The sequence below is a fragment of the Pristiophorus japonicus genome, chromosome 20 (assembly GCF_044704955.1).
Source record: "Pristiophorus japonicus isolate sPriJap1 chromosome 20, sPriJap1.hap1, whole genome shotgun sequence".
Taxonomy (NCBI): Eukaryota; Metazoa; Chordata; class Chondrichthyes; family Pristiophoridae; genus Pristiophorus; species Pristiophorus japonicus.
Window position 1 is genome coordinate 6543770 of NC_091996.1, and position 26825 is coordinate 6570594.

The 26825-nt window shown below is 53.4% G+C and overlaps 1 protein-coding gene across 1 annotated transcript; it reads left to right on the forward strand.

The window, feature by feature from the left end:
* The first annotated feature begins 975 nt into the window (after window positions 1-975).
* Window positions 976-26817, forward strand: LOC139233072 (allograft inflammatory factor 1-like). Its single transcript, XM_070863592.1, has 5 exons — window positions 976-1037; window positions 5375-5457; window positions 12728-12769; window positions 14356-14518; window positions 26670-26817. The coding sequence occupies exons 1-5, from the start codon at window positions 976-978 to the stop codon at window positions 26755-26757; spliced, it is 438 nt and encodes a 145-aa protein (XP_070719693.1). The 3' UTR covers window positions 26758-26817.
* The last annotated feature ends 8 nt before the right edge of the window (window positions 26818-26825 follow it).

The following is a 26825-nucleotide window of genomic DNA, read 5'->3' on the forward strand; positions in this document are numbered from 1 at the left end:
AACAGACCTAACTTTTCCAAACTCACCTTGTAACTGAAGCCCCTCAGCCCTGGTAACCTCCGGGTAAAACTCCTCTGGACTCTTTCAAAAGAGCATTTGCAGGAAAACCATTTGTAGATAAGGACCCAGCAATCAGATCACACCTCGCCCATATATTGACCTTTATTGCAAGGGGGGGGATAGAGTATAAAAGTAGGGAAGTCCTGCTACAACTGTATAGGGTATTGGTGAGACCACACCTGGAGTACTGCGTACAGTTTTGGTCTCCTTATTTAAGGAGGGATTATATTTGCATTGGAGACTGTTCAGAGAAGGTTCACGAGGTTGATTCCTGAGATGAAGGGGTTGTCTTAAGAAAGGTTGAGCATTGAATAAGCATCGAAAGGCTTAAGGTTCTGAGGGGGCTTGACAGGGTCGATGCAGTTTCCCCTCGTGGGGGGGTCTAGAACTAGGGGGCATAGTTTCAGAATAAGGGGGTCACCCATTTAAAACAGAGATGAAAAGGAATTTCTTCTCTCAGAGGGTTGTGAATCTTTGGAATTCCCTGCCTCAGAGAGCTGTGGAGGCTGGGTCATTGAATATATTTAAGGTGGAGATAGACAGATTTTTGATCGATAAGAGAGTCGAGGGTTATGGGGAACGGGCAGTGAAGTGGAGTTGAGGCCAAGATCGGATCAGCCATGATCTTATTGAATGGCGGAGCAGGCTCAAGGGGCCGGATGGCCGACTCCTGCTCCTATTTCTTATGTTCTTATGTATTTCGGGCACTACTTGGACCACTGAGGCCTCAATATGGCGTGCAGGGAGCACACTCACATTTCCGGTCGGAGCTGCGTTGTCCGCCATATTGGATGAGGACAAGCGAGGTGTCCTTTACCCACGCCTGATGCAAGCATTGGGCACAAAGACATAAGGGGCCCTTATCATACCTGCTCGAGGCACCCCTCTCCAAGGCAGGGTCACTCTGAGGCAGCCATGCCCCAGCGCAAGCTCCCTTTGGGGAAAGTCGAGGCTTGGGACCACCTGCAGCAGAGAGGGTAAGTAACTCACCTTCCAAAAATGTTGTGTACGTAAATGAATAGACCCCACTTTTTAAAAAAGGAGGGAGAGAGAAAACAGGGAATTATAGACCGGTCAGCCTGACATCGGTCGTGGGTAAAATGATGGAATCAATTATTAAGGATGTCATAGCAGCGCATTTGGAAAGAGGTGACATGATAGGTCCAAGTCAGCATGGATTTGTGAAAGGGAAATCATGCTTGACAAATCTTCTGGATTTTTTGAGGATGTTTCCAGTAGAGTGGACCAGTTGATGTGGTATATTTGGACTTTAGAAGGCTTTCGACAAGGTCCCACACAAGAGATTAATGTGCAAAGTTAAAGCACATGGGATTGGGGGTAGTGTGCTGACATGGATTGAGAACTGGTTGTCAGACTGGAAGCAAAGAGTAGGAGTAAATGGGGACTTTTCAGAATGGCAGGCAGTGACTAGTGGGGTACCGCAAGGTTCTGTGCTGGGGCCCCAGCTGTTGACATTGTACATTAATGATTTAGACGAGGGGATTAAATGTAGTATCTCTAAATTTGCGGATGACACTAAGTTGGGTGGCAGTGTGAGCTGCGAGGAGGATGCTATGAGGCTGCAGAGCGACTTGGATAGGTTAGGTGAGTGGGAAAATGCATGGTAGATGAAGTATAATGTGGATAAATGTGAGGTTATCCACTTTGGTGGTAAAAACAGAGAGACAGACTATTATCTGAATGGTGACAGATTAGGAAAAGGGGAGGTGCAACGAGACCTGGGTGTCATGGTACATCAGTCATTGAAGGTTGGTATGCAGGTACAGCAGGCAGTTAAGAAAGCAAATGGCATGTTGGCCTTCATAGCGAGGGGCAGGGAGGTGTTGCTACAGTTGTACAGGGCTTGGTGAGGCCACACCTGGAGTATTGTGTACAGTTTTGGTCTCCTAACTTGAGGAAGGACATTCTTGCTATTGAGGGAGTGCAGCGAAGGTTCACCAGACTGATTCCTGGGATGGTGGGACTGACCTATCAAGAAAGACTGGATCAACTGGGCTTGTATTCACTGGAGTTCAGAAGAATGAGAGAGAACCTCATAGAAACGTTTAAAATTCTGACGGGTTTAGACAGGTTAGATGCAGGAAGAATGTTCCCAATGTTGGGGAAGTCTAGAACCAGGGGTCACAGTCTAAGGATAAGGGGTAAGCCATTTAGGACCGAGATGAGGAGAAACTTCTTCACCCAGAGAGTGGTGAACCTGTGGAATTCTCTACCACAGAAAGTTGTTGAGGCCAATTCACTAAATATACTCAAAAGGGAGTTAGATGAAGTCCTTACTACTAGGGGGATCAAGGGGTATGGCGAGAAAGCAGGAATGGGGTACTGAAGTTGCATGTTCAGCCATGAACTCATTGAATGGCGGTGCAGGCTAGAAGGGCCGAATGGCCTACTCCTGCACCTAGTTTCTATGTTTCTATGTTTCTTACTGAAACAGGAGTAATGTAACTAACTGTGTCCTATATAGCAACTCCCAAAATGCTGTCCCAAAACCAGCATGAACCAGAATGTTTACAACAACTGTGAATCGCTCCCGCAGGGTCCTAATGCCTGTCTAGTGAGAGTTCGTGCAGCAAACAACTAGAGTTTGAACACAGCACCCAAACTTCTGGCAGTTTTGTGAGGAGTGTGGTCACATGTATTGTGCGATACATTCGGAGTCAAGCGATACATAGAGAACAAGGGGGTAGAAGTTATGCTGCAGCTGTACAAAGCCCTGATTAGACCACACCTGGAGTACTTTGAGCAGTTCTGAGCACCACACCGTAGGAAGGATACATTGGCCTTGGAGAGGGTGCAGCGTAAGTTTACCAGATTGATATTGGAACATCAGGGGTTAAGTTACGAGGAGAGATTGCATAAACTAGGGTTGTGTTTCCTGGAATTTAGAAGGCTAAATGGTGATCTGATCCAAAGTTTTCAGGATATTAAGTAGAGCAGATGGGGTAGATAGAGAAAAGCTATTTCCGCTGGTTGGGGAGTCTAGGACTAGGAGAGCATTGTCTAAATATTAGAGCAAAACCTTTCAGGAGTGAAATTAGGAAACACTTCTACACACAAAGGGTGATAGAAGTTTGGAACTCTCTTCCGCAAAACGGCAATTGATGCTCGGTTAATTGTTAATTTTAAATCTGAGATTGATAGCTTTCTGTTAACCAAAGGCATTAAGGGATATGGGCCAAAGGCAGGTAGATGGAGTTAGGTCACAGGTCAGCCAGGATCTCATTGAACCAGCTCGAGGGGCTGAACGGCCTCCTCCTTGTGCAGTCACTGTTGTAATGTGGGAAACACGGCAGCCACTTTGCGCACAGCAAGCTCCCACACACAGCAATGTGATAATGACCAGATAATCTGTTTTTGTTACGTTGATTGAAGGATAAATATTGGCCCCAGGACACCGGGGATAACTCCCCCTGCTCTTCTTCGAAATAGTGACCACGGGATCTTTTACATTCACCTGAGAGAGAAGACGGGGCCTCGGTTTAACGTCTCATCCGAAAGACAGCACCTCCGACAATGCAGCACTCCCTCAGCAATCCACTGGGAGTGTCAGCTGAGAACTTTGTGCTCAAGTCCCTGGAGTGGGACTTGAACCCACGACCTTTGATCTCCGGCGCTCAAAGTTAGATGCCGATCGGGCTGATCGGGCCGTGGTAGCCCAGCATGGGACGATGGGACGATGACTGCGATTGAGTGGATCCTGTGAAAGGCCAGGTGTTGCATTGCTTGAAGTATCACCTTGGGACTCCTGAATAAGACACTTTATCGAGGAATTTCACAGCACAGCAGGAGGCCATTCGGCCCATCGTGCCTGTGCCGGCTCTTTGACAGAGCGATCCTATTGGTTCCATTCCCCTGCTCTTTTCCCACTGCCCTGCAAATGTTTTCCTTTTACATGTGTATCCAATTCCCTTTTGAAAGTCACTATTGAATCTGCTCCCACAGTCCTTTCAGGCATCGCGTTCCCGATCACAACAACTCGCCGTGCGCCTCTCTGGTGCTTTTGCCAATTACCTTCAATCTGTGTCTCCTCTGGTTACTGATCCTCCTTATTCACTCTGTCAAAAACCCTTCAGGACTTTGAACAACTCTAACCAATCTCCCCTTCACTTTCTCCGCAGAGTCGGCTGGGGCTCAGTGGGCAACACTCTTGGCTCTGAGTCAGAAGGTCGTGGGTTCAAGTCCCACTCCAGAGACATTACTGTTTGCAAGTGGGAGCTTGCTGTGCGAAAATTGGCTGACACGTTTCCCACATTACAACAGTGACTACACTCCAAAAAGTACTTCATTGGCTGTAAAGCGCTTTGAGACGCCCTGAGGTTGTGAAAGGCGCTATGGAAATTATTTTGTTTATTCGTTTAGGGGATGAGGGCGTTGCTGGAAATGCCGGCATTTATTGCCCATCCCTAATTGCCCTTGAGAAGGTGGTGGTGAGCCGCCGCCTTGAACCGCTGCAGTCTGTGTGGTGAAGGTGCTCCCACACTGTGCTGACTTAACTGAGTTGCCTGTTAGGCCATTTCAGAGGGCAGTTACAAGTCAACCACGTTCACTTATAGGCTGGGTAAGGGTAGCAGCTTTCCTTCCCTAAAGGACATTAGTGAACCAGATGGGTTTTTATGACAATCCGGTAGTTTCATGGTCACCGTTGTTTATAAAAAAAAACAGATTTATTTCATTAAATATATTTAAATCCCGCAGTGCCGTGGTGGGATTTGAACTCACATCTCCAGATTATCAGTCCAGGCTCCTGGATTACTAGTCCAGTAACAAAACCACTATACTACCATACAATTCTTACAGGGCTTGATAGGGTAGATGCAGGGAGGATGTTTCCTCTGGGTGGGGGAGTCGAGAACCAGGGGACACAGTCTCAGGATAAGAGGTCGGCCATTTAGGACTGAGATGAGGAGAAACTTCTTCACTCAGAGGGTAATGAATCTTTGGAATTCTCTGCCCCAGAGGGCTGTGGAGGTTCAGTCGCTGAGTATATTCAAAACAGAGATCGATAGATTTTTGGATATTAAGGGAATCAAGGGATATGGGGATAATGCGGGCAAGTGGAGTTGAGGTAGAAGATCAGCCATGATCTTATTGAATGGTGGAGCAGGCTCGAGGGGCCAAATGGCCTACTCCTGCTCCTAATTCTTAAGTTCTTATGTACCTTCATTGCAAAAATGTAAGATCATTCTATCGTCAGTTCCAGAATGAAGCAGACAGGCGTTGTGCGGGAAGCGTGTGATTGACAGCCCGTGTACAGTGGTGACTGCTTATTAGTGTGTTATCATTTTACACTCAGAAACTCTCTCTTCCAGGAGTTCCTGGAAGATCAGAAATATAAAGATGAAGAAAACCTGGCAGAAAATCTGGAGTCGTTCAAAAGTAAGTTACAGAATATTGCCGTCGGTGCTGATTATCCCGGCCAGCCATAGTTACTCTCACCGTGCAATGGTCACTGTTGGTGCTGAATATCTCTCCATGCTGGGTGCTGTGGTGGGTGCTGGGTGCACCTGTGGGTGTTGGGTGCCCCTGTGGGTGCTGGATGCCCCTGAGCTGGGTGGTCCTGTGGGTGCTGGGTGGCCCTGTGGGTGCTGGGTGCCCCTGAGCTGGGTGGCCCTGTGGATGCTGGGTGGCCCTGTGGGTGCTGGGTGGCCCTGTGGGTGTTGTGTGCCCCTGGGCTGGGTGGCCCTGTGGGTGTTGGGTGCCCCTGGGCTGCGTGGCCCTGTGGGTGTTGGGTGGCCCTGTGGGTGCTGGGTGCCCCTGGGCTGCGTGGCCCTGTAGGTGTTGGGTGCCCCTGAGCTGGGTGGCCCTGTGGGTGTTGGGTGCCCCTGAGCTGGGTGGCCCTGTGGGTGCTGGGTGCCCCTTGGTGCCAGGTTGGATTGTGATCTGTACGGGGTTTGTACATTGCTTGTTACACTAACGGGCCTGCTGACATTCTGTTGGTAAAATCCTTTCACAGCTACACACAGCGCAGTTTCAGCAGTGTTAGTTTGAGGGATAAATATTGGCCAGGACACCGGGAATAATTCCCCTTCTCAATATTCAAAATAGTGCCGTGGGATCTTTTGTGTCCACCTGAGAGAGCAGACGGGGCCCCAGTTTAAAGTCTCATCCGAAAGACAGCATCTCCGTCAGTACTGCCCCTCCGACAGTGCAGCTCTCCGTCAGTACTGCCCCTCCGACAGTGCAGCTCTCCGTCAGTACTGCCCCTCCGACAGTGCGGCGCTCCCTCAGTACTGCCCCTCTGACAGTGCGACGCTCCCTCAGTACTGCCCCTCTGACAGTGCGGCACTCCCTCAGTACTGCCCCTCCGACATTGCGACGTTCCCTCAGTACTGCCCCTCCGACAGTGCAACGTTCCCTCAGTACTGCCCCTCCGACCGTGCGACGTTCCCTCAGTACTGCCCCTCCGACAGTGCGACGCTCCCTCAGTACTGCCCCTCCGACAGTGCGACGCTCCCTCAGTACTGCCCCTCCGACAGTGCGGCGCTCCCTCAGTACTGCCCCTCCGACAGTGCGACGCTCTCTCAGTACTGCCCATCCGACAGTGCAGCACTCCCTCAGTACTGCCCCTCCGACAGTGCGGCACTCCCTCAGTACTGCCCCTCCGACAGTGCGACGTTCCCTCAGTACTGCCCCTCCGACAGTGCGACGTTCCCTCAGTACTGCCCCTCCGACAGTGTGACGTTCCCTCAGTACTGCCCCTCTGACAGTGCGGCACTCCCTCAGTACTGCCCCTCCGACAGTGCGACGTTCCCTCAGTACTGCCCCTCCGACAGTGCGGCACTCCCTCAGTACTGCCCCTCCGACAGTGCGGCGCTCCCTCAGTACTGCCCCTCCGACAGTGCGACGTTCCCTCAGTACTGCCCCTCCGACAGTGCGGCACTCCCTCAGTACTGCCCCTCCGACAGTGCAGCGCTCCCTCAGTACTGCCACTCCGACAGTGCGACGTTCCCTCAGTACTGCCCCTCCGACAGTGTGACGTTCCCTCAGTACTGCCCCTCTGACAGTGCAGCACTCCCTCAGTACTGCCCCTCCGACAGTGCGACGTTCCCTCAGTACTGAACTGGGAGTATCAGCCGAGATCTTTGTGCTCAAGTCTGGGAGCTGGAGCACTGTGTGCAGTTCTAGGCACTGCATCTTGGAAAGGGTATACTGGCCTTGGAAGGAGTCCCACAGAGACTCGCCAAAATATTACCAGGGATTCGATTATGAGAAGAGAATGCATAATCTAGGCGTGTATTCCCTGGGATATCAAAGGTTAAGGGGCGATTTGATTGAAGTTTTTATGATTTTGAAAGGAATTGCTCGGGTCGATAGAGAGAAACTTGTTCTGAAACTGGTGGGGGAATCTAGGACAAGGGGACACAAACCTTAAAATCAGAGCCAGGCCGCTCGGGGGAGAAGTTAGGGACACACTTCTTCACACAAAGGGCGGTAGATGTGTGGAACTCTCTCCCACAGCAAGCAGTCGATGCTCGCTCAATTCATCATTTTAAATCTGAGATTGATAGATTTTTGCTTGATAAAGATATTAAAGGATATTGGGCCAAGCCGGGTAAATGGAGTTGAGTTACAGATCAGCCATGATCTGATTGAATGGCGGAACAGGCTCGAGGGGCTGAATGGCCTCCTCCTGTTCCTGTGTAACAGGCTCGAGGGACTGAATCTGCCTCCTCCTGTCCCTGTGTAACAGGCTCGAGGGACTGAATGGCCTACTCCTGTTCCTGTGTAACAGGCTCGAGGGGCTGAATCTGCCTCCTCCTGTCCCTGTGTAACAGGCTCGAGGGGCTGAATCTGCCTCCTCCTGTCCCTGTGTAACAGGCTCGAGGGGCTGAATGGCCTACTTCTGTCCCTGTGTAACAGGCTCGAGGGGCTGAATCTGCCTCCTCCTGTCCCTGTGTAACAGGCTCGAGGGACTGAATGGCCTACTCCTGTTCCTGTGTAACAGGCTCGAGGGGCTGAATGGGCCTCCTCCTGTCCCTGTGTAACAGGCTCGAGGGACTGAATGGGCCTCCTCCTGTTCCTGTGTAACAGGCTCGAGGGACTGAATGGGCCTCCTCCTGTTCCTGTGTAACAGGCTCGAGGGACTGAATGGGCCTCCTCCTGTTCCTGTGTAACAGGCTCGAGGGGCTGAATGGGCCTCCTCCTGTCCCTGTGTAACAGGCTCGAGGGGCTGAATGGGCCTCCTCCTGTTCCTGTGTAACAGGCTCGAGGGACTGAATGGGCCTCCTCCTGTCCCTGTGTAACAGGCTCGAGGGACTGAATGGGCCTCCTCCTGTTCCTGTGTAACAGGCTCGAGGGACTGAATGGGCCTCCTCCTGTTCCTGTGTAACAGGCTCGAGGGGCTGAATGGGCCTCCTCCTGTTCCTGTGTAACAGGCTCGAGGGACTGAATGGGCCTCCTCCTGTTCCTGTGTAACAGGCTCGAGGGACTGAATGGGCCTCCTCCTGTTCCTGTGTAACAGGCTCGAGGGGCTGAATGGGCCTCCTCCTGTTCCTGTGTAACAGGCTCGAGGGACTGAATGGGCCTCCTCCTGTTTGGGTCCTTGGATATGTAAATGCCCTATGGGGATCCAGTTATAAATGTGACTGGGATGAGCAGGGTCAGGACTGAAGCCGATATTTACAGAGTCCTTGGGGTTTTACACTAATTGACATGAGACAATTTCCTGTATTCGCTGCCGGGGAGCAAAGTGAACCAGAATGGACATCAAAAGTTCCAGCCCAGTGGTGAAAGCCCTTTGATTCAGCAGCCCGAGTGTTTGCATGATTTTAAAAAAACAGCTTAGGCCTGCAATTCACCGACACAATGAGCTCACTCTCCTACATCCAAAGTATCTGGCTGGTTTTTTTTTCCCTCCTCCCTCCCTCTCGCTTTCTCTTGCCCTCACTCACAGAGAGACTCACGCACGCAAATGCGCACAGACACGTGTGCGCACTCAGACATGCGCGCACACAGACGCGCGCGTGCGGTCGCACAGGCGCTCGCGGTCTCACACGCAACTCACAGGCCGTGTTCCGAACCCATAAGCAGGAGATGCCACGGTGAGCAGGTCAGTGAGCGGTGTGTGGGAGGTGTTTAACGGAGGGAGAAGGTGTGAGGGGGTGCTTGGTCTGAAGGAGTTTAGAAAGGTAATGTCTGTGATCCACGCACGGAGTGGGCTGGTTACCCGTGTCGGGCGAGGAACTGGCGGAGGCGTGGCTGTTTGTGAATTGATTGTGGAATTTGCCCGGTGACTGCGATTCCTGTCCCGACTCTCAGAGTGAGACACGTCCTTCGCTCTTGTTTACCATGGTCTGCCAACGTGTGCGTGACTCCCCAATTGCCTGCATCAAGGAGGGTTTGTCGATATGAAAGACCCCTCTGCAAATCTCAGTGGGTCAGGCAGCATCTGTGGAGCGAGAGCCGAGTTAACCTTTCAGGTCAACGACCCTCCGTCAGATCTGGCATAAGGTCAGCAACCCGAAACGTTAACTCTGTGTTTCTCGCTCTCTCTCCACAGATGCTGCCTGACCCGCTGAGATTTCCAGCATTGTCTGTTTTTATTCCAGATTCCAGAATCCGCAGTATTTTGCTTGTGTGACAGATCCCTGGTTCGCCCCTCCCCCAGTGTCCCTGACAGTGACTCTGTGTACCCAGAATGGGGGTCCTGAGCCCCTCCCCCAGTGTCCCTGACAATGTTGGTCCCTTAGAAGATGAGAAGGGGGATTTAATAATGGGAAATGTGGAAATGGCTGAGACCTTAAACAATTATTTTGCTTCGGTCTTCACAGTGGAAGACACAAAAACTATGCCAAAAATTGCTGGTCACAGGAATGTGGGAAGGGAGGACCTTGAGACAATCACTATCACTCGGGGGGTAGTGCTGGACAGGCTAATGGGACTCAAGGCAGACAAGTCCCCTGGTCCTGATGAAATGCATCCCAGGGTATTAAAAGAGATGGCGGAAGTTATAGCAGATGCATTCGTTATAATCTACCAAAATTCTCTGGACTCTGAGGAGGTACCAGCGGATTGGAAAGCAGCTAATGTAACGCCTTTAAAAAAGGGGGCAGACAAAAGGCAGGTAACTATAGGCCGGTTAGTTTAACATCTGTAGTGGGGAAAATGCTTGAAACTATCATTAAGGAAGAAATAGCGGGACATCTAGATAGGAATAGTGCAATCAAGCAGACGCAACATGGATTCATGAAGGTGAAATCATGTTTAACTAATTTACTGGAATTCTTTGAGGATATAACGAGCATGGTGGATAGAGGTGTACCGATGGATGTGGTGTATTTAGATTTCCAAAAGGCATTCGATAAGGTGCCACACAAAAGGTTACCGCAGAAGATAGAGGTACGCGGAGTCAGAGGAAATGTATTCGCATGGATAGAGAATTGGCTGGCGAACAGAAAGCAGAGAATCGGGATAAATGGGTCCTTTTCGGGTTGGAAATCGGTGGTTAGTGGTGTGCCACAGGGATCGGTGCTGGGACCACAACTGTTTACAATATACATAGATGACCTGGAAGAGGGGACAGAGTGTAGTGTAACAAAATTTGCAGATGACACAAAGATTAGTGGGAAAGCGGGTTGTGTAGAGGACACAGAGAGGCTGCAAAGAGATTTGGATAGGTTAAGCGAATGGGCTAAGGTTTGGCAGATGGAATACAATGTCGGAAAGTGTGAGGTCATCCACCTTGGGGGGAAAAAAAAACAGTAAAAGGGAATATTATTTGAATGGGGAGAAATTACAACATGCTGCGGTGCAGAGGGACCTGGGGGTCCTTGTGCATGAATCCCAAAAAGTTAGTTTGCAGGTGCAGCAGGTAATCAGGAAGGCGAATGGAATGTTGGCCTTCATTGCGAGAGGGATGGAGTACAAAAGCTGGGAGGTCCTGCTGCAGCTGTACAGGATATTGGTGAGGCCGCACCTGGAGTACTGCGTGCAGTTTTGGTCACCTTACTTAAGGAAGGATATACTGGCTTTGGAGGGGGTACAGAGACGATTCACTCGGCTGATTCCGGAGATGAGGGGGTTACCTTATGATGATAGATTGAGTAGACTGGGTCTTTACTCGTTGGAGTTCAGAAGGATGAGGGGTGATCTTATAGAAACGTTTAAAATCATGAAAGGGATAGACAAGATGGAGGCAGGGAGGTTGTTTCCACTGGTCGGGGAGACTAGAACTAGGGGGCACAGCCTCAAAATACGGGGGAGCCAATTTAAAACCGAGTTGAGAAGGAATTTCTTCTCCCAGAGGGTTGTGAATCTGTGGAATTCTCTGCCCAAGGAAGCAGTTGAGGCTAGCTCATTGAATGTATTCAAATCACAGATAGATAGATTTTTCACCAATACGGGAATTAAGGGTTACGGGGAGCGGGCGGGTAAGTGGAGCTGAGTCCACGGCCAGATCAACCATGATCTTATTGAATGGCGGAGCAGACTCGAGGGGCTAGATGGCCTACTCCTGTTCCTAATTCTTATGTTCTTATGACTCTGTGTACCCAGAGTGGGGGTCCCGAGCCCCTCCCCCAGTGTCCCTGACAGTGACTCTGTGTACCTAGAGTGGGGGTCCTGAGCCCCTCCCCCAGTGTCGCTGACAGTGACTCTGTGTACCCAGAGTGGGGGTCCCGAGCCCCTCCCCCAGTGTAGGGGTGGGATCCATTCCCGGGCCCCTCCCCCAGTGTAGGGGTGGAATCCATTCCCGAGCCCCTCCCCCAGTGTAGGGGTGGGATCCATTCCCGTGTCCCTCAGCCCACTGTTACGCTGTTTGGACAAGGTGCCAATCTCGGTACGCTCTGCGATGTGGGCATCCCTGGCAAGGCTGGCATTTATTGCCCACCCCCTGTGGCCCTCAAGAAGGTGGTGTTGAGGCTTCTCCTTGGACCGCTGCAGTCCGTGTGGCGAATTCTTCATAACCAAGATCGCCTATTTCCACCTCCGTAACATCGCCCATCTCCCTAATCCACAACTGAAGCCCTCATCCGTGCCTTTGTTACCTCTAGACTTGACTATTCCAACGCACTCCTGGCTGGCCTCCCACATTCTCCCCTCCGTAAACTAAAGGTGATCCAAAACTCGGCTGCCTGTGTCCGAACACGCACCAAGTCCCGCTCACCCATCGCCCCCTGTGCTCGCTGACCTACATTGGCTTCCGGTTAGGCAACGCCTCGATTGCAAAATTCTCATCCTTGTTTACAAATCCCTCCATGGCCTCGCCCCTCCCTATCGCTGTAATCTCCTCCAGCCCCACAACCCCCCCGAGATGTCTGCACTCCTCTAATTCTGCCCTCTTGAGCATCCCTGATTATAATCGCTCAACCATTGGTGGCCGTGCCTTCTGTTGCCTGGGCCCCAAGCTCTGGAACTCCCTCCCTAAACCTCTCCGCCTCTCTACACCTCTCTCCTCCTTCCTCCTTAAAACCTACCTCTCTGCTCTAATGTCTCCTTGTGTGGCTTGGTGTCAAATTTTGTTTGGTAATCGCTCCTGTGAAGTGGCTTGGGAAGTTTTACTATGATAATGGTGCTGTGTATAAATGCATGTTGTAGTTTAATGATTATTTCAATGACACATTCCGTTCTGAGTTCCGAGCTTACACAGAAAGGTAGAGGCCTCGAGATTTCCCTAATCTTATTTATCTCTCTCTCTCTCTCCTTGCAGAGAAGTACGTGGAATTTGATCTCAACGACCAAGGTGACATTGGTGAGTCCCGGGATATAGAATGCACACGGCGGCCCGATAAGCTCGTTATCGGAGATTGAGGTGAAGCGGAGTGTAATGTGACAGTCCCTCCTGCCAGCACTGCTCTTGCTCACTGCCTCGCTGACAGTGTCAGCCTGCAACAGGCCCGAGGGGCCGAAGCTGAGCACACTGTGTAACCCCCGGCGACGCGCCCGTCGCCACGGTGACGGGTGCCTCCCCTCGGGCGTCCAGAGCTCCTGCCCGTTTCGCGGGGTCCGATGACACAAACCGCGGGCAGCCCCACGGGCGACCGGTGACTGAACCGGAAGAGGCCCCGGATAACGGTCAGCCTCCGGGGCCCACGTAAATGACCCTGGTCCGACCCCCACCTGCGGACCCCTCCCCCGTCCGCCTTCCCTGACTGCAACCCCCACCCGCACGCCCAGAGTTAAAACAGACCCCAAAGGGAGATCAATACGTGGAATGGTCTTCGGTTCAGGAGAGGAGACAACGGGGCTGAAATTGCCCATTTTTTGTTGAAGGCCTGTTGCCAGCTCATGGAAGGGGTCGTGGGGGCGGGAAGGCCTTTCCGCCTGGGGGTGGTGGGTGGGGGTGGTGGGGGGGGGGGCAGGCAGGTGGAGGCTGAGACCCATCCGCGACCGCCCCAGAGAGCGGGTTCCCGTCTTTCCCGTCCCGCCCACCGCTGACCCCTCTCGGGTGGCCTGACCGAAGCCCTCCCTGGTGGCACAGGGGACACCACAGGGGCCTCACTCGGTCCCGCGGCGAGCTGCCCCTTTAAGTGAAGTGTCCGCCCCGATCCCACCTCCCCGAGAGCGCCGGGAGCCCTCCCCCGGGAAACAAAGTCCCCAATATCGCAGCATTCTCCGCCCCATCTCTACAGGCCCCAATTTTCGGCCCCCAAATCCCTGGGACCAGTTGGATGGACTGTGACCCGAGATGTTGATGGGGGAGGGGTGAAGGACTGAACCCCCCCTCCCCCCCCCCCCCCGATCGGTGCCTCACATTGTGAGTTTCGCCAGTGGCGGGAGCTGGGTGGGTTTGTTTAATGGTTATCCCTCTGCACCTCCCTCCTCCTCTCCCTCCTCCCTCCTCCCTCCTCCTCCCTCCTCCTCTCTCTCTTCTCCCTCCCTCCTCCTCCCTCCTCCCTCCTCCCTCCTCCCTCCTCCCTCCACTCTCCTCCCTCCTCCCTCCCTCCCTCCCCCTCTCCCTCCCTCCTCCCTCCACTCTCCTCCCTCCTCCCCCTCCCTCCACTCTCCTCCCTCCTCCCTCTCCCCTCTTCCCTTCCTCCCTCCTCCCTCCACTCTCCTCCCTCCTCCCTCCTCCCTCCACTCTCCTCCCTCCTCCCTCCTCCCTCCACTCTCCTCCCTCCTCCTCCTCCCTCCTCCCTCCTCCCTCCACTCTCCTCCCTCCTCCCTCCACTCTCCTCCCTCCTCCTCCTCCCTCCACTCTCCTCCCTCCTCCCTCCACTCTCCTCCCTCCTCCCTCCTCCCTCACTCTCCTCCCTCCTCCCTCCTCCCTCCACTCTGCTCCCTCCTCCCTCCTCCCTCCACTCTCCTCCCTCCTCCCTCCTCCCTCCACTCTCCCAGACCTGATGAGCCTGAAGCAGATGCTGGAGAAGCTCGGCGTTCCCAAGACCCACCTGGAGGTGAAGAAGATGATCTCCGAGGTCACCGGCGGCAGTAGCGACACCATCTCGTACCGCGACTTCGTAACCATGATGCTGGGCAAGCGCTCGGCCGTCCTCCGACTGTGAGTATTGACACTCCTCGAACTCTCCGCTCTCCCGCCAGTGCTGGTCTCTCTCTCCCTCCAGTCTCTCTCTCTCCTCCAGTATATCTCTCTCCCCCAGTATATCTCTCTCCCCCAGTCCCTCTCTCTCTCCCCAGTCTCTCTCTCTTTCTCTCCCCCAGTCTCTCTCTCTCTCTCTCTCTCTCTCTCCCCCCCAGTCTCTCTCTCTCTCCCCCCCAGTCTCTCTCTCTCTCCCCCCCAGTCTCTCTCTCTCTCTCTCTCTCTTCCCCCCCCCCGTCTATCTCTCTCTCTCCCCCCCAGTCTATCTCTCTCTCTCTCTCCTCCAGTCTCTCTCTCCTCCCAGTCTCTCTCTCTCCTCCAGTCTCTCTCTCTCCTCCAGTATATCTCTCTCCCCCAGTCCCTCTCTCTCTCTCTCCCCAGTATATCTCTCTCCCCAGTGTCTCTCTCTCTCTCCCCAGTCTCTCTCTCTTCTCTTCCCCCAGTCTCTCTCTCTCTCCCACCCCAGTCTCTCTCTCTCTCCCCCCCAGTCTCTCTCTCTCTCTCTCCCCCCCGTCTATCTCTCTCTCTCCCCCCCAGTCTATCTCTCTCTCTCTCCCCCCCGTCTATCTCTCTCTCCCCCCCAGTCTCTCTCTCTCTCCCCCCCGTCTATCTCTCTCTCTCCCCCCCAGTCTATCTCTCTCTCTCTCTCTACCCCCCCCAGTCTCTCTCTCTCTCTCTCTCTCCCCCCCAGTCTCTCTCTCTCTCTCCCCCAGTCTCTCTCTCTCTCTCTCTCCCCCCCAGTCTCTCTCTCTCTCTCTCTTTCTCTCTCTCTCCCCCCCCCAGTCTCTCTCACTCTCTCCACCCCCCCACCCCCCCCAGGCTCTCTCTCTCTCTCTCTACACCCCCCCCCCCAGTCTATCGCTCTCTCTCCACTACCCCCACCCCCCCCAGTCTCTCTCTCTCTTTCTCTATCTCTCTCTTCCCCCCTCCCCCAGCCTATCTCTCTCTTCCCCCCCGCCCCCCCAGTCTATCTCTCTCTCTCTCCACCCACCCCCCCCAGTCTCTCTCTCTCTTTCTCTATCTCTCTCTTCCCCCCTCCCCCAGTCTATCTCTCTTCCCCCGCCCCCCAGTCTCTCTCTCTCTCTCTTCCCCCCTCCCCCAGTCTATCTCTCTTCCCCCGCCCCCAAGTCTCTCTCTCTCTCTCTCTCTATCTCTCTCTTCCCCCCTCCCCCAGTCTATCTCTTCCCCCCCCCCCCAGTCCCACCCAGTCTCTCTCTCTCTCTCTCTCTCTCCCCCAGTGTCTCTCTCTCTCTCCCCCTCAGTGACTCTCGATAACCCTTACGCTTCTGTCCTGCAAAGATTCCATTTTATTTTTAGTTTGAGATTCGATCCAATCTTCCTATTGATCCATTGGACCCGTGGCATTCAATTAATACCCCTTTCCCCTTACTGTCAGCTGTGGCTCAGTGGGCAGCACCCTCGCCTCTGAGTCAGGAGGTTGTGGGTTCAAGTCCCACTCCAGAGACTTGAGCACATAAATCTCGGCTGACACTCCCAGTGCAGTACTGAAGGAGTGCCGCACTGTCAGAGGGGCAGTACTGAAGGAGTGTCGCACTGTCAGAGGGGCAGTACTAAAGGAGTGCCGCACTGTCGGAGGGGCAGTACTGAAGGAGTGCCGCACTGTCGGAGGGGCAGTACTGAGGGAGTGCCGCACTGTCGGAGGGGCAGTACTGAGGGAGTGCCGCACTGTCGGAGGGGCAGTACTGAAGGAGTGTCGCACTGTCAGAGGGGCAGTACTGAAGGAGCGCCGCACTGTCGGATGAGATGTTAAACAGCAGATAATCTTATTTTTTTAATGATGTTAGTTGAGGGATAAATATAGGGTCAGAACACTGGGGAGAACTCCCCTGCTCTGGGATCTTTAATGTCCACTTATGAGGGGGCAGACGGGGCCTCAGTTTAACAACTCAACTGAAGACGGCCCCTCTGACCGTGCGGTGCTCCTTTAACACTGCACTGGGACTGTCAGCCTGCATTATGGGGCTAAAGACTCTGCAGCTGGGGCTGGAATCCACGACCTTCTGACTCCGAGACGAGAGAGTGCCACCCAGTGAGCTGCGGCTGACACAGGGTCCGACTTGCAGGCTGACTCCCCGTTGGAGAATGGTGGTGCGTGTGCCCGCCGCATTGACCTGTTGTGTCGGGGCATCGGTGAACCTTTCTCGTTGCCAGTCTGGGCTGCCTTGCCTGCGTGGGGCCCGCACAGTCATCCTGGGTTTGAAGGGAGAGGGCCGCCATTAGTTGAGACGAGAGCGTCGTGCTCAGTTAGTTAAAGGTCGAGCATCGCCTGCAAGCGGGTTGCACGCATGACACGCTCGGCATTTTGCTTTGAGGAACACAAGTTTGTGTTCAGCTCCGACAATCCGGCAGGACTGACGTTGCCCTTTTAAGAGCGCAACCTGACCCAGTTAGCAGACTGTTTACTGCACGGATTGTCTGTGTTTACACAGAGCTAGATTAAGTGCAGACAGCCCTCTGAAAATTAGCTGATTCAACTCCGCTTCAGAAATGGGTTTGGTTAAATTCCAGAGGCAGGTGTTTGATTATCTGGAACTTTTGGATGAGATGTTTAACCGAGGCCCCGTCTGCTCTCTCTGGCATACAGAAAAGATTCTATTTCAAAGAAGAGCAGGGGAGTTATCCCCGGTGTCCTGAGGCCGATATTTATCCCTCAACCAACATCACAAAAACAGATTATCTGGTCATTGCTGTTTGTGGGAGCTTGCTGTGCGCAAATTGGCTGCCGCGTTTCCCACATTACAACAGTGACTACACTCCAAAAGTACTTCATTGGCTGTGAAACGCTTTAGGACATCCTGAAGTTGTGAAAGGCGCTATATAAATACGAGACTTTGTTTACTTCAGACAAGTACAGAAGAGAGAGCACAAAGATGTTTGGAGGGACACCCTTCACCCCCTCCCCTCCCCTTAACACTCTGCTTCTCGGTGACCCTTCCCTCACCCGACAGCTGTGTTGAGTTTTTGACAATGTAGAATGGGAAGTCGGGGGGGGGGGGGGAAGGTGGGGGGGTGTTGTCGATGTCCTGAGATCAGAACTCAACATAAATACCCCAGGAGATTCCCGAGTCGAGGCAGCACATGACCCTGTACCGACCCCCCATGGTTAGCGTGCGGAAAGGTGAACTGGATTACTGAAAGGTCATGGACCCTTGACCTGATGATTGTGGAGGCAATGCAGCAGAGACGGAGGCCATTCGGCCCATCGTGCCTGGGAGAGATTTTAACCCTGCCCGCCCGGCAGTTCAAAGTCCCGCCTCGAATCTATTTGCTTCATGGGATCTTTGCTCGATAACTCATAGCAACACATTGCTATTAAGAACTCGTTGGTTTATTAGCAAAAGGTTTAACAATCACACGACACATTACCAGTTCATCCACCAGGCTTACAACCACCTGCCTCATCGTGGATGCCCCGAACCCAACTGGCTGGGGTTTTATTGAGTCTTGTGAACATCACGTGACTGGCTAAGCCACTCCCACCTCAACAGCTCGACAAACCTGTGACCATCCTCAGAGGGGCAGACATTACAGAAGTGATGGGTACATAGTGAGACAGGCAGCATCCAAACGAACCGGTTTGGTTGTTTGCCATCAGCTTTTTGCACTGGGCGGCTTAAAGCACATTTCAAAATCTCTTGAAGCGGAGAACTGACGTGCGATTTAATACGAGCCCCAGGTTATCTGATGGTGCATCAACATTTTGCAGTGAGGGAGAGTGAGGCTGACTTCCTGCTGTCATTTATCACATCGCAACGCCTCGATTTTAAAATGCTCATCCTCATTTTCACATCCCTCCGTGGCCTCGCCCCTCCCCATCTCTGTAAACTCCTCCAGCCCCACAACCTCCCCTGAGATGTCTGCGCTCCTCTAATTCTGCCCTCCTGAGCATCCCTGATTATAATCGCTCAACCATCGGTGGCCGTGCCTTCAGCTGCCTAAAAGAAATAAAAAAACAAAGACTTGGATTTCTATAGCGTCTTTCACAACCGCCGGACGTCTCAAAGCACTTTACAGCCAATGAAGTACTTTTGGACTGCAGTCACTGTTGTAATGTGGGAAATGCGGCAGCCAATTTGTGCACAGCAAGCTCCCACAAACAGCAATGTGATAATGACCAGATAATCTGTTTTTTTTTGTTATGTTGATTGAGGGATAAATATTGGCCCCAGGACACCGGGGATAACTCCCCTGCCCTTTTTCGAAATAGTGCCGTGGGATCTTTTACATCTACTTGAGAGAATGGCCTCTTGCGAATCCCCGATTTTCAGCGCTGCCTGGGCAGTTGCCTGGGCCCGAAGGTCTGGAATTCCCTCCCTAAACCTCTCCGCCTATCTACCCCTCTCTCTCCTCCTTCAAGATGCTGCCGGCACCTCCCTCTTTGACCAAGCTTTTGGCTACCTGTCCTGGGCTCAGTGCCAAACTTTGATAATCGCTTGTGTGAAGCGCGTTGGAGCGTCTCGCTACGTGAACGGCGCTATATAATTGCGAGTTGGCCCTTGACGTTTGTTTCTGGGATCGTGCTGTCTTGATTCCCATGTTACAACGCTTCAAAAGTGCTTTTGATTGGCTGTGAAGTGCTTTGGGACGTCCTGAGTTGGAGAAAAGCGCTTTAGAAATGCAAGTCCATTTATACTGATTATAAAAGTAATGTCACTGAGCATGGCTGGCTGGCTCCCAATGACCTGAGCTCATTCTCCAGGTCTACGCACTTTACAACTAACTAAAAAAATATCTAAATCTCTCCTTCCATTCCTGTGATTTATCTCACTGCACATTAAGTTAACATCCCAGCCGGTGTGATTTAAGACCTGACCTGTTGAGAGATCACAAGTTCAGACTCTGCTTCCGTCTCCCAGACTGCTGAATTTCACTCTCAATTAGTCGGTGAGAATCAATGAGCAGAGATTGCAGCCACAAGAGAAGACACGAATTAAATGTTTGATCTGTGTTGGCTTCATAGTCTAAATGTTTACATCGTATTTACAGCTCAGAGTCAGGCCACAGGCCCAACAGGTTTATGCTCCACACAAAAGAAAGACTTGCATTTATATAGCGCCTTTAACGGCCACTGGACATCTCAAAGCGCTTTACAGCCAATGAAGTACTTTTGGAGTGTAGTCACGGTTGTAATGTGGGAAACAGGGCAGCCAATTTGTGCACAGCAAGCTCCCACACACAGCAATGTGATAATGACCAGATAATCTGATTTTTTGTTATGTTGGTTGAGGGATAAATATTGGCCCCAGGACACCGGGGATAACACCCCTGATCTTCTTCAAAATAGTGCCATGGGATCTTTTACATCCACCTGAGAGAGCAGGTGGGGCCTCGGTTGATCGCCTCATCTGAAAGACGGCACCTCCGACAGTGCAGCGCTCCCTCAGCACTGCACTGGGAGTGTCAACCTAGACTTATGTGCTCAAGTTCCTGGAGTGGGACTTAAACCCACAACCTTCTGACTCAGAGGCGAGAGTGCTGCCCACTGAGCCACTGCCGAGACGAGCCTCCTCCCACCCCTTTATATCTCACCCTATCAGCATATCCTTCTGTTCCTTTCTCCCTCGTGTGTTTATATCGACGCCCCTTAAATGCATCTACACTATTCCCCTCAACCACTCCCTGTGGCAGCGAGTTCCACATTCTCACCATTCAACAACAACAACTTGTATCTATATAGCGCCTTTAACGTAGTAAAACGTCCCAAGGCGCTTCACAACAGTGTTATAAGACAAAATAAATAAATTTGACACCGAGCCGCATAAGAAGAAATTGCGGCCAATGACCAAGAGCTTGGTCAGAGAGGTCGGTTTTAAGGAGCGTCTTAAAGGAGGAAAGAGAGAGGTAGAGAGGCGGAGAGGTTTAGGGAGGGAGTTCCAGAGCTTGGGGCCCAGGCAACAGAAGGCACGGCCACCGATGGTTGAACGATTATAATCAGGGATGCTCAGGGGGGCAGAATTAGAGGAGCACAGACATCTCGGGGGGTTGTGGGTCTGGAGGAGATTACAGAGATAGGGAGGGGCGAGGCCATGGATTAATTTGTAAATAAGGATGAGAATTTTGAAATCAAGACATTGCTTAACCGGCAGCCAATGTCATCATCATAGGCAGTCCCTCAAAATCGAGGAAACATAGAAAATAGGTGCAGGAGTAGGCCATTCGGCCCTTCGAGCCTGCACCACCATTCAATAAGATCATGGCTGATCATCACCTCAGTACCCCTTTCCTGCTTTCTCTCCATACCCCTTGATCCCTTTAGCCGTAAGGGCCACATCTAACTCCCTCTTGAATATATCCAATGATCATGTAAATGTACCACAAAAAAAGAAACACAACTGTAATCCACCCAGGAGAGGAAGACTTGCTCCCACTCTAAAAGTGAGTTCTCAGGTGACTGAACAGTCCAATACGGGAATTACAGTCTCTGTCACAGGTGGGACAGACAGTGGTTGAAGGAAAGGGTGGGTGGGGAGTCTGGTTTGCCGCACGCTCCTTCCGCTGCCTGCGCTTGTTTTCTGCACGCTCTCGGCGACGAGACTCGAGGTGCTCAGCGCCCTCCCGGATGCTCTTCCTCCGCTTAGGGCGGTCTTTGGCCAGGGACTCCCAGGTGTCAGTGGGGATGTTGCATTTTATCAAAGAGGCCTTGAGGGTGTCCTTGAAACGTTTCCTCTGCCCACCCGGGGCTCGCTTGCCGTGTCGGAGTTCCGAGTAGAGCGCTTGCTTTGGGAGTCTCGTGTCAGGCATGCGGACGATGTGGCCCGCCCAGCGGAGCTGGTCAGCGAACACCGGGGGTGATGGGTGAGCGGGACTTGGTGGGAGTTAGGACACGGGTAGCCAAGTTTTGGATCACCTCAAGTTTTCGAAGGGTAAGATGTGGGAGGCCAGCCAGGAGTGCGTTTGGAATAGTCAAGTCTGGAGGTAACAAAGGCACGGATGAGGGCTTCAGCAGCGGATGAGCTGAGGCAAGGGCGGAGATGGGCGATGTTACGGAGGTGGAAATAGGCGGTCTTCGTTATGCTGCAGATATGTGGCTGGAAGTTCATTTCAGGGTCAAATATGATGCCGAGGTCGCGAACAGTCTGTTTCAGCCTCCGATTAATGCTCTGGGTAAAGAAGTTTCTCCTGAATTCCCGATTGGATTTATTGCTGATTATCTTTGTTTTGGTCTGGCTCTGTGAGCAGCGTTCCAGAAGTCCCGTGCAGGGCGCTCTCCGGCTGCAACACGGGAGAAACTGCGCCTGCAAAGGACATTTCAATTGGCCACTTAAAGGGAGCACGCACCAAAAAAAAATACCTACAGGTGGAAACATCTGTCATACCAGAGAATGGTTACAGCACATGAGATGCGGACCATATACAGTAGATACCTCAAGTCACTGGAGAAATACCACCAAGGATGTCTCCGCAAGACCCTGCACATCCCCTGGGAGGACAGACGCATCAACGTCAGTGCTCTCGACCAGGCCAACATCCCCAGTATCGAAGCACTGACCACACTCGACCAGCTCCGCTGTGCGGGCCACATTGCCCACATGCCCGACACAAGACTCCCAAAGCGAGCGTTCTACTCGGAACTCCTTCACGGCAAGTGAGCCCCAGGTGGGCAGAGGAAACGTTTCAAGGACACCCTCAAAGCCTCTTTGATAAAATGCAACATCCCCACCGACACCTGGGAGTCCCTGGCCAAAGACCGCCCTAAGCGGAGGAAGAGCATCCGGGAGGGCGCTGAGCACCTCGAGTCTCGTCGCCGAGAGCGTGCAGAAAACAAGTGCAGGCAGCGGAAGGAGCGTGCGGCAAACCAGACTCCCCACCCACCCTTTCCTTCAACCACTGTCTGTCCCACCTGTGACAGAGACTGTAATTCCCATATTGGACTGTTCAGTCACCTGAGAACTCACTTTTAGAGTGGAAGCAAGTCTTCCTCGATTTTTGAGGGACTGGCTGTGGTGATGATGACAGCACAGAAGATGGCCATTTGGCCCCTCGAGCTGGTGCAGGCACAATACTCTAGTTGAGGCTGAACCCGTGTTTTATACAGCTTCATTGTAACTTCCTTGCTTTTGTACTTTGTCCCTCTACTTGTGAAGCGCAGAATCCCGTATGCTTTTTTTTAAACCGCTTTCTCGACCTGCCCTGTCACCTTCAACAAATTGTGCACACATACCCCCAGGTCTCTCTTCTCTGGGGCGGCGGGGGGGTGGGGGGGGAGGTGGGGGGGGGGAGGTGGGGGGGAGGCGGGGGGGTGGGGGGGGGAGGCGGGGGGGTGGGGGGGGGAGAGGCGGGGGGTGGGGGGGGGAGGAGAAGGCTGAGGGGTGACGTAATAGAGGTCTTTAAAATGATGAAAGGTTTTGATGGAGTGGATACAGAGAGAGTGTTTCCACTTGTGAGGAAGAGCATAACTAGAGGCCATCAATATAAGATAGTCACCAAGAAATCCAACAGGGAATTCAGAAGAAGCCTCTTTACCCAGAGAGCGGTGAGAATGTGGAACTCGCTGCCACAGGGAGGGGTTGAAGCGAATAGTATCGATGTATTTAAGGGGAGGCTGGACAAGTATATGGGGGAGAAGGGAATAGAGGGTTATGCTGATAGAGTTAGATGAGGAAAGACGGGAGGAGGCTCGAGTGGAGCATAAACGCCGGCATGGACCGGTTGGGCCTGTTTCTGTGCCGTATATCCTGGGTAATCCCAGGTCCATTGTACCCTTTCGTTTACATCTCCTCTCCTCGTCCTTCCTACCAAAATGTATCACTTCACACTTTTCTGCGTTAAATTCCACCTGCCGCGTGTCCGTCCATTCCACCAGCCTGTGTCTTTGTTCACTATACTTCCAAGTTTGTATTGTCTTCACATTTTGAAATTGTGCCCTGTACACCCACATCCCAAGTCATTAATATATATCAAGAAAAGCAGTGGTCCTAGTACCGACCCCTGGGGAACACCACTGTATACCTTCCTCCAGTCCGAAAAACAACCGTTCATCACTACTCTCTGTTTCCTGCCACTCAGGCATTTTCATATCCAGGCTGACGCTGTCCCTTTTATTCCATGGGCTTCAACTTTGCTGGCGAGCTTGTTATGTGGCAATTTATCAAATGTGTTTTGGAAATCCATGTACACCACGTCGACCGCATTGCCCTTATCAACCCTCCCTGTTACCTCTTCAAAAAGAACGCACATCATAATTTAAAAAAATCTCTACTAGACCACCCCTCGGAGCCCTCTTTCCCAGAGAAAAGGACCTCAGCCAGTTCAGCCTTTCCAGTTAGCGATAACCTTTCAGTTCTGGGATCATGTTTTTGCACCTTCTCCAGTGCCTCGCTATCCTTTTCTTGCACTGTGGAGGCCTGGACTGTGCAAAGTACTTCGAGTGTGTGCTTCGACTAGTAAAAAGCAACCCTCCAATCCCACCAGTCTGCTGCCGAGCTCTTTAAGTGGGCTTCGGGCAAACGGGAGGTGTTTAAAATTCCGGTTAGGTTTGCTGATGGTCCTGGGGGTTTGCAACATAAAGAGCCGCGAGCGAGAGCGGAGAATAGAGAGGCTGGTTGCGGCAGTTTGCCGAACAGAGGGTGCACTATCTGCCTCTCCCTCCCCGAGGCAGTGACATCACCCCTTCCATTCTTGCCAGCCCACCTTAAACCTACACACACTGCATTTAAATAGGAATGAAATTTCTGCCGAACAGAAGGGGGGGAATGAATGCCTGATTGTGGACTGGTGCGGAAGGCTGCTTGTCAATTCATTCACTGTGCGGGGGCGGCATTAACGGAGAGCGCGTGCTGGCCTTGGGGGGGGGGGGGGCCATTCACAGAGGGGGCTGAGCCTGTGGTTGTATTACAGCCCCGAATTCTTCTTCATAGGCGGCCCCTCGAACGAGGATGACTTGCTTCCACAAGAGTTCACAGATGTTTCAATGAAGGATGTTCCAGGTCCTGAACACCAGTTGAAGGGTGGAAGATGCCTGTGGGTGGATTTTTTTAACGCGGGGTGGCCGTTGTACACCAGCCACCACACGGGCTTGTCAGAGCGAGGTCTCGGTCCAGTGGGCAAGGGTTAACCAGGACGACTGGAGACCAGCTCTGCTGCACGGACCTAGTGCGCGCACATATCGCACAGTGTGGGCTGGGCCCGTGCTGCCCCTGGGCCCTCGCCTCTTCTGGGCTCTTTTGTCTTATAACACTCCTGTGAAGCGCCGGGAGGGGGGGGGGGGGGGGGGTCAGTGCACAGGGTGATCCCGGGAGGGGGGGGGGAGGAGCAGGGATCAGTGCACAGGGCGATCCCGGGGGGGGCGGTGGAGAGAGAGAGGGAGATTCAGTGCATAGAGCGATCCCGGGGGGCGGGGAGGGGGAATAGTCAGTGCACAGGGCAATCCCGGGGGGGTGGGGGAATAGTCAGTGCACAGGGCGATCCCGTGGCGGGGGGGGAATAGTCAGTGCACAGGGCAATCCCGGGAGGGGGGGGGAATAGTCAGTGCACAGGGCGATCCCGGGAGGGGGGGAATAGTCAGTGCACAGGGCAATCCCGGGGGGTAGGGAAATAGTCAGTGCACAGGGCAATCCCGGGAGGGGGGGGGAATAGTCAGTGCACAGGGCAATCCCGGGAGGGGGGGGAATAGTCAGTGCACAGGGCGATCCCGGGGGGGGTAGGGAAATAGTCAGTGCACAGGGCAATCCCGGGGGGGGTAGGGAAATAGTCAGTACACAGGGCAATCCCAGGAGGGGGGGAATAGTCAGTGCACAGGGCAATCCGGGGGGGGAATAGTCAGTGCACAGGGCAATCCCGGGAGGGGGGGACTAGTCAGTGCACAGGGCGATCCCGGGGGGGGAATAGTCAGTGCACAGGGCGATCCCGGGGGGGGGGGGAAATAGTCAGTGCACAGGGCGATCCCGGGGGGGGGGGAATAGTCAGTGCACAGGGCGATCCCGGGGGGGGGGGGGGGGGGAGAGAGAGAGAGATTCAGTGCACAGAGCGATCCCGGTGGGGGGGGGGGGGGGGAATAGTCGGTGCACAGAGCGATCCCGGTGGGGGGGGGGGAATAGTCGGTGCACAGGGCGATCCCGGGGGGGGGGGAATAGTCAGTGCACAGGGCGATCCCAGGGGGGGAATAGTCAGTGCACAGGGTGATCCCGGGGGGGGGGGGGAGAATAGTCAGTGCACAGGGCAAACCCGGGAGGGGGGGAATCGTCAGTGCACAGAGCGATCCCGGGAGGGGGGGAATAGTCAGTGCACAGAGCGATCCCGGGAGGGGGGGAATAGTCAGTGCACAGAGCGATCCCGGGAGGGGGGGAATAGTCAGTGCACAGGGCGATCCGGGGGGGGGGGGGGGAATAGTCAGTGCACAGGGTGATCCCGGGGGGGGAATAGTCAGTGCACAGGGCGATCCCGGGAGGGGGGGAATAGTCAGTGCACAGAGCGATCCCGGGAGGGGGGGAATAGTCAGTGCACAGGGCGATCCGGGGGGGGGGGGGGAATAGTCAGTGCACAGGGTGATCCCGGGGGGGGAATAGTCAGTGCACAGGGCGATCCCGGGAGGGGGGGAATAGTCAGTGCACAGGGCGATCCCGGGAGGGGGGGAATAGTCGGTGCACAGGGCGATCCCGGGGGGGGGGGGGGAAATAGTCAGTGCACAGGGCGATCCCGGGGAGGGGGGGGGAATAGTCAGTGCACAGGGCGATCCCGGGGGGGGGAGGGGGGAAGAGAGAGAGAGATGGAGATTCAGTGCACAGAGCGATCCCGGTGGAGTGGGGGGGGGAATAGTCGGTGCACAGAGCGATCCCGGAGTTGGGGGGTGCTGGGTAGTCGGTGCACAGGGCGATCCCGGAGTTGGGGGGTGCTGGGTAGTCAGTGCACTGGGCGATCCCAGGCGCCGTCGTTCAGATGAGACGTCAGACCGAGGCCCCGTCCACTCTCTCGGTTGAGTGTAAAAGATCCTGTGGCCACTGCTTCGAAGGGGAGCGGGGTGGGGGTTGTGGGGGAGGCAGGGAGTTCTCCCTGATGTCCCGGGCCAAGAGAATCTGCTGAACATTTTATTTAAACCCATGACCACAGATAAAAACCGTAAGATTACAGCGTAAACTCTTCTTTCTTTTTACAGAATCATGGTGTTTGAAGGAAAAGGTGACGGAAATGGTCCCAAACCCACGGGACCTCCAGCCAAGAGGGACATCTCCAGCCTGCCATGACTCTGGGCCGCTGGACAAGGAGCTGGGAGAGCGCGTATCCCCTCTCCCTTGGTGTGTAAATAGCCCGT

Bases quoted from the DNA above. Each gene is read 5' to 3' on its own strand.
- LOC139233072 (XM_070863592.1), top strand. From the start codon at position 976: ATGCCCCAGCGCAAGCTCCCTTTGGGGAAAGTCGAGGCTTGGGACCAC. The intron at 5,458-12,727 runs GTAAGTTACAGA...CTCTCCTTGCAG, and splicing joins AAATCTGGAGTCGTTCAAAA to AGAAGTACGTGGAATTTGAT. The intron at 14,519-26,669 runs GTGAGTATTGAC...TTCTTTTTACAG, and splicing joins CGCTCGGCCGTCCTCCGACT to AATCATGGTGTTTGAAGGAA.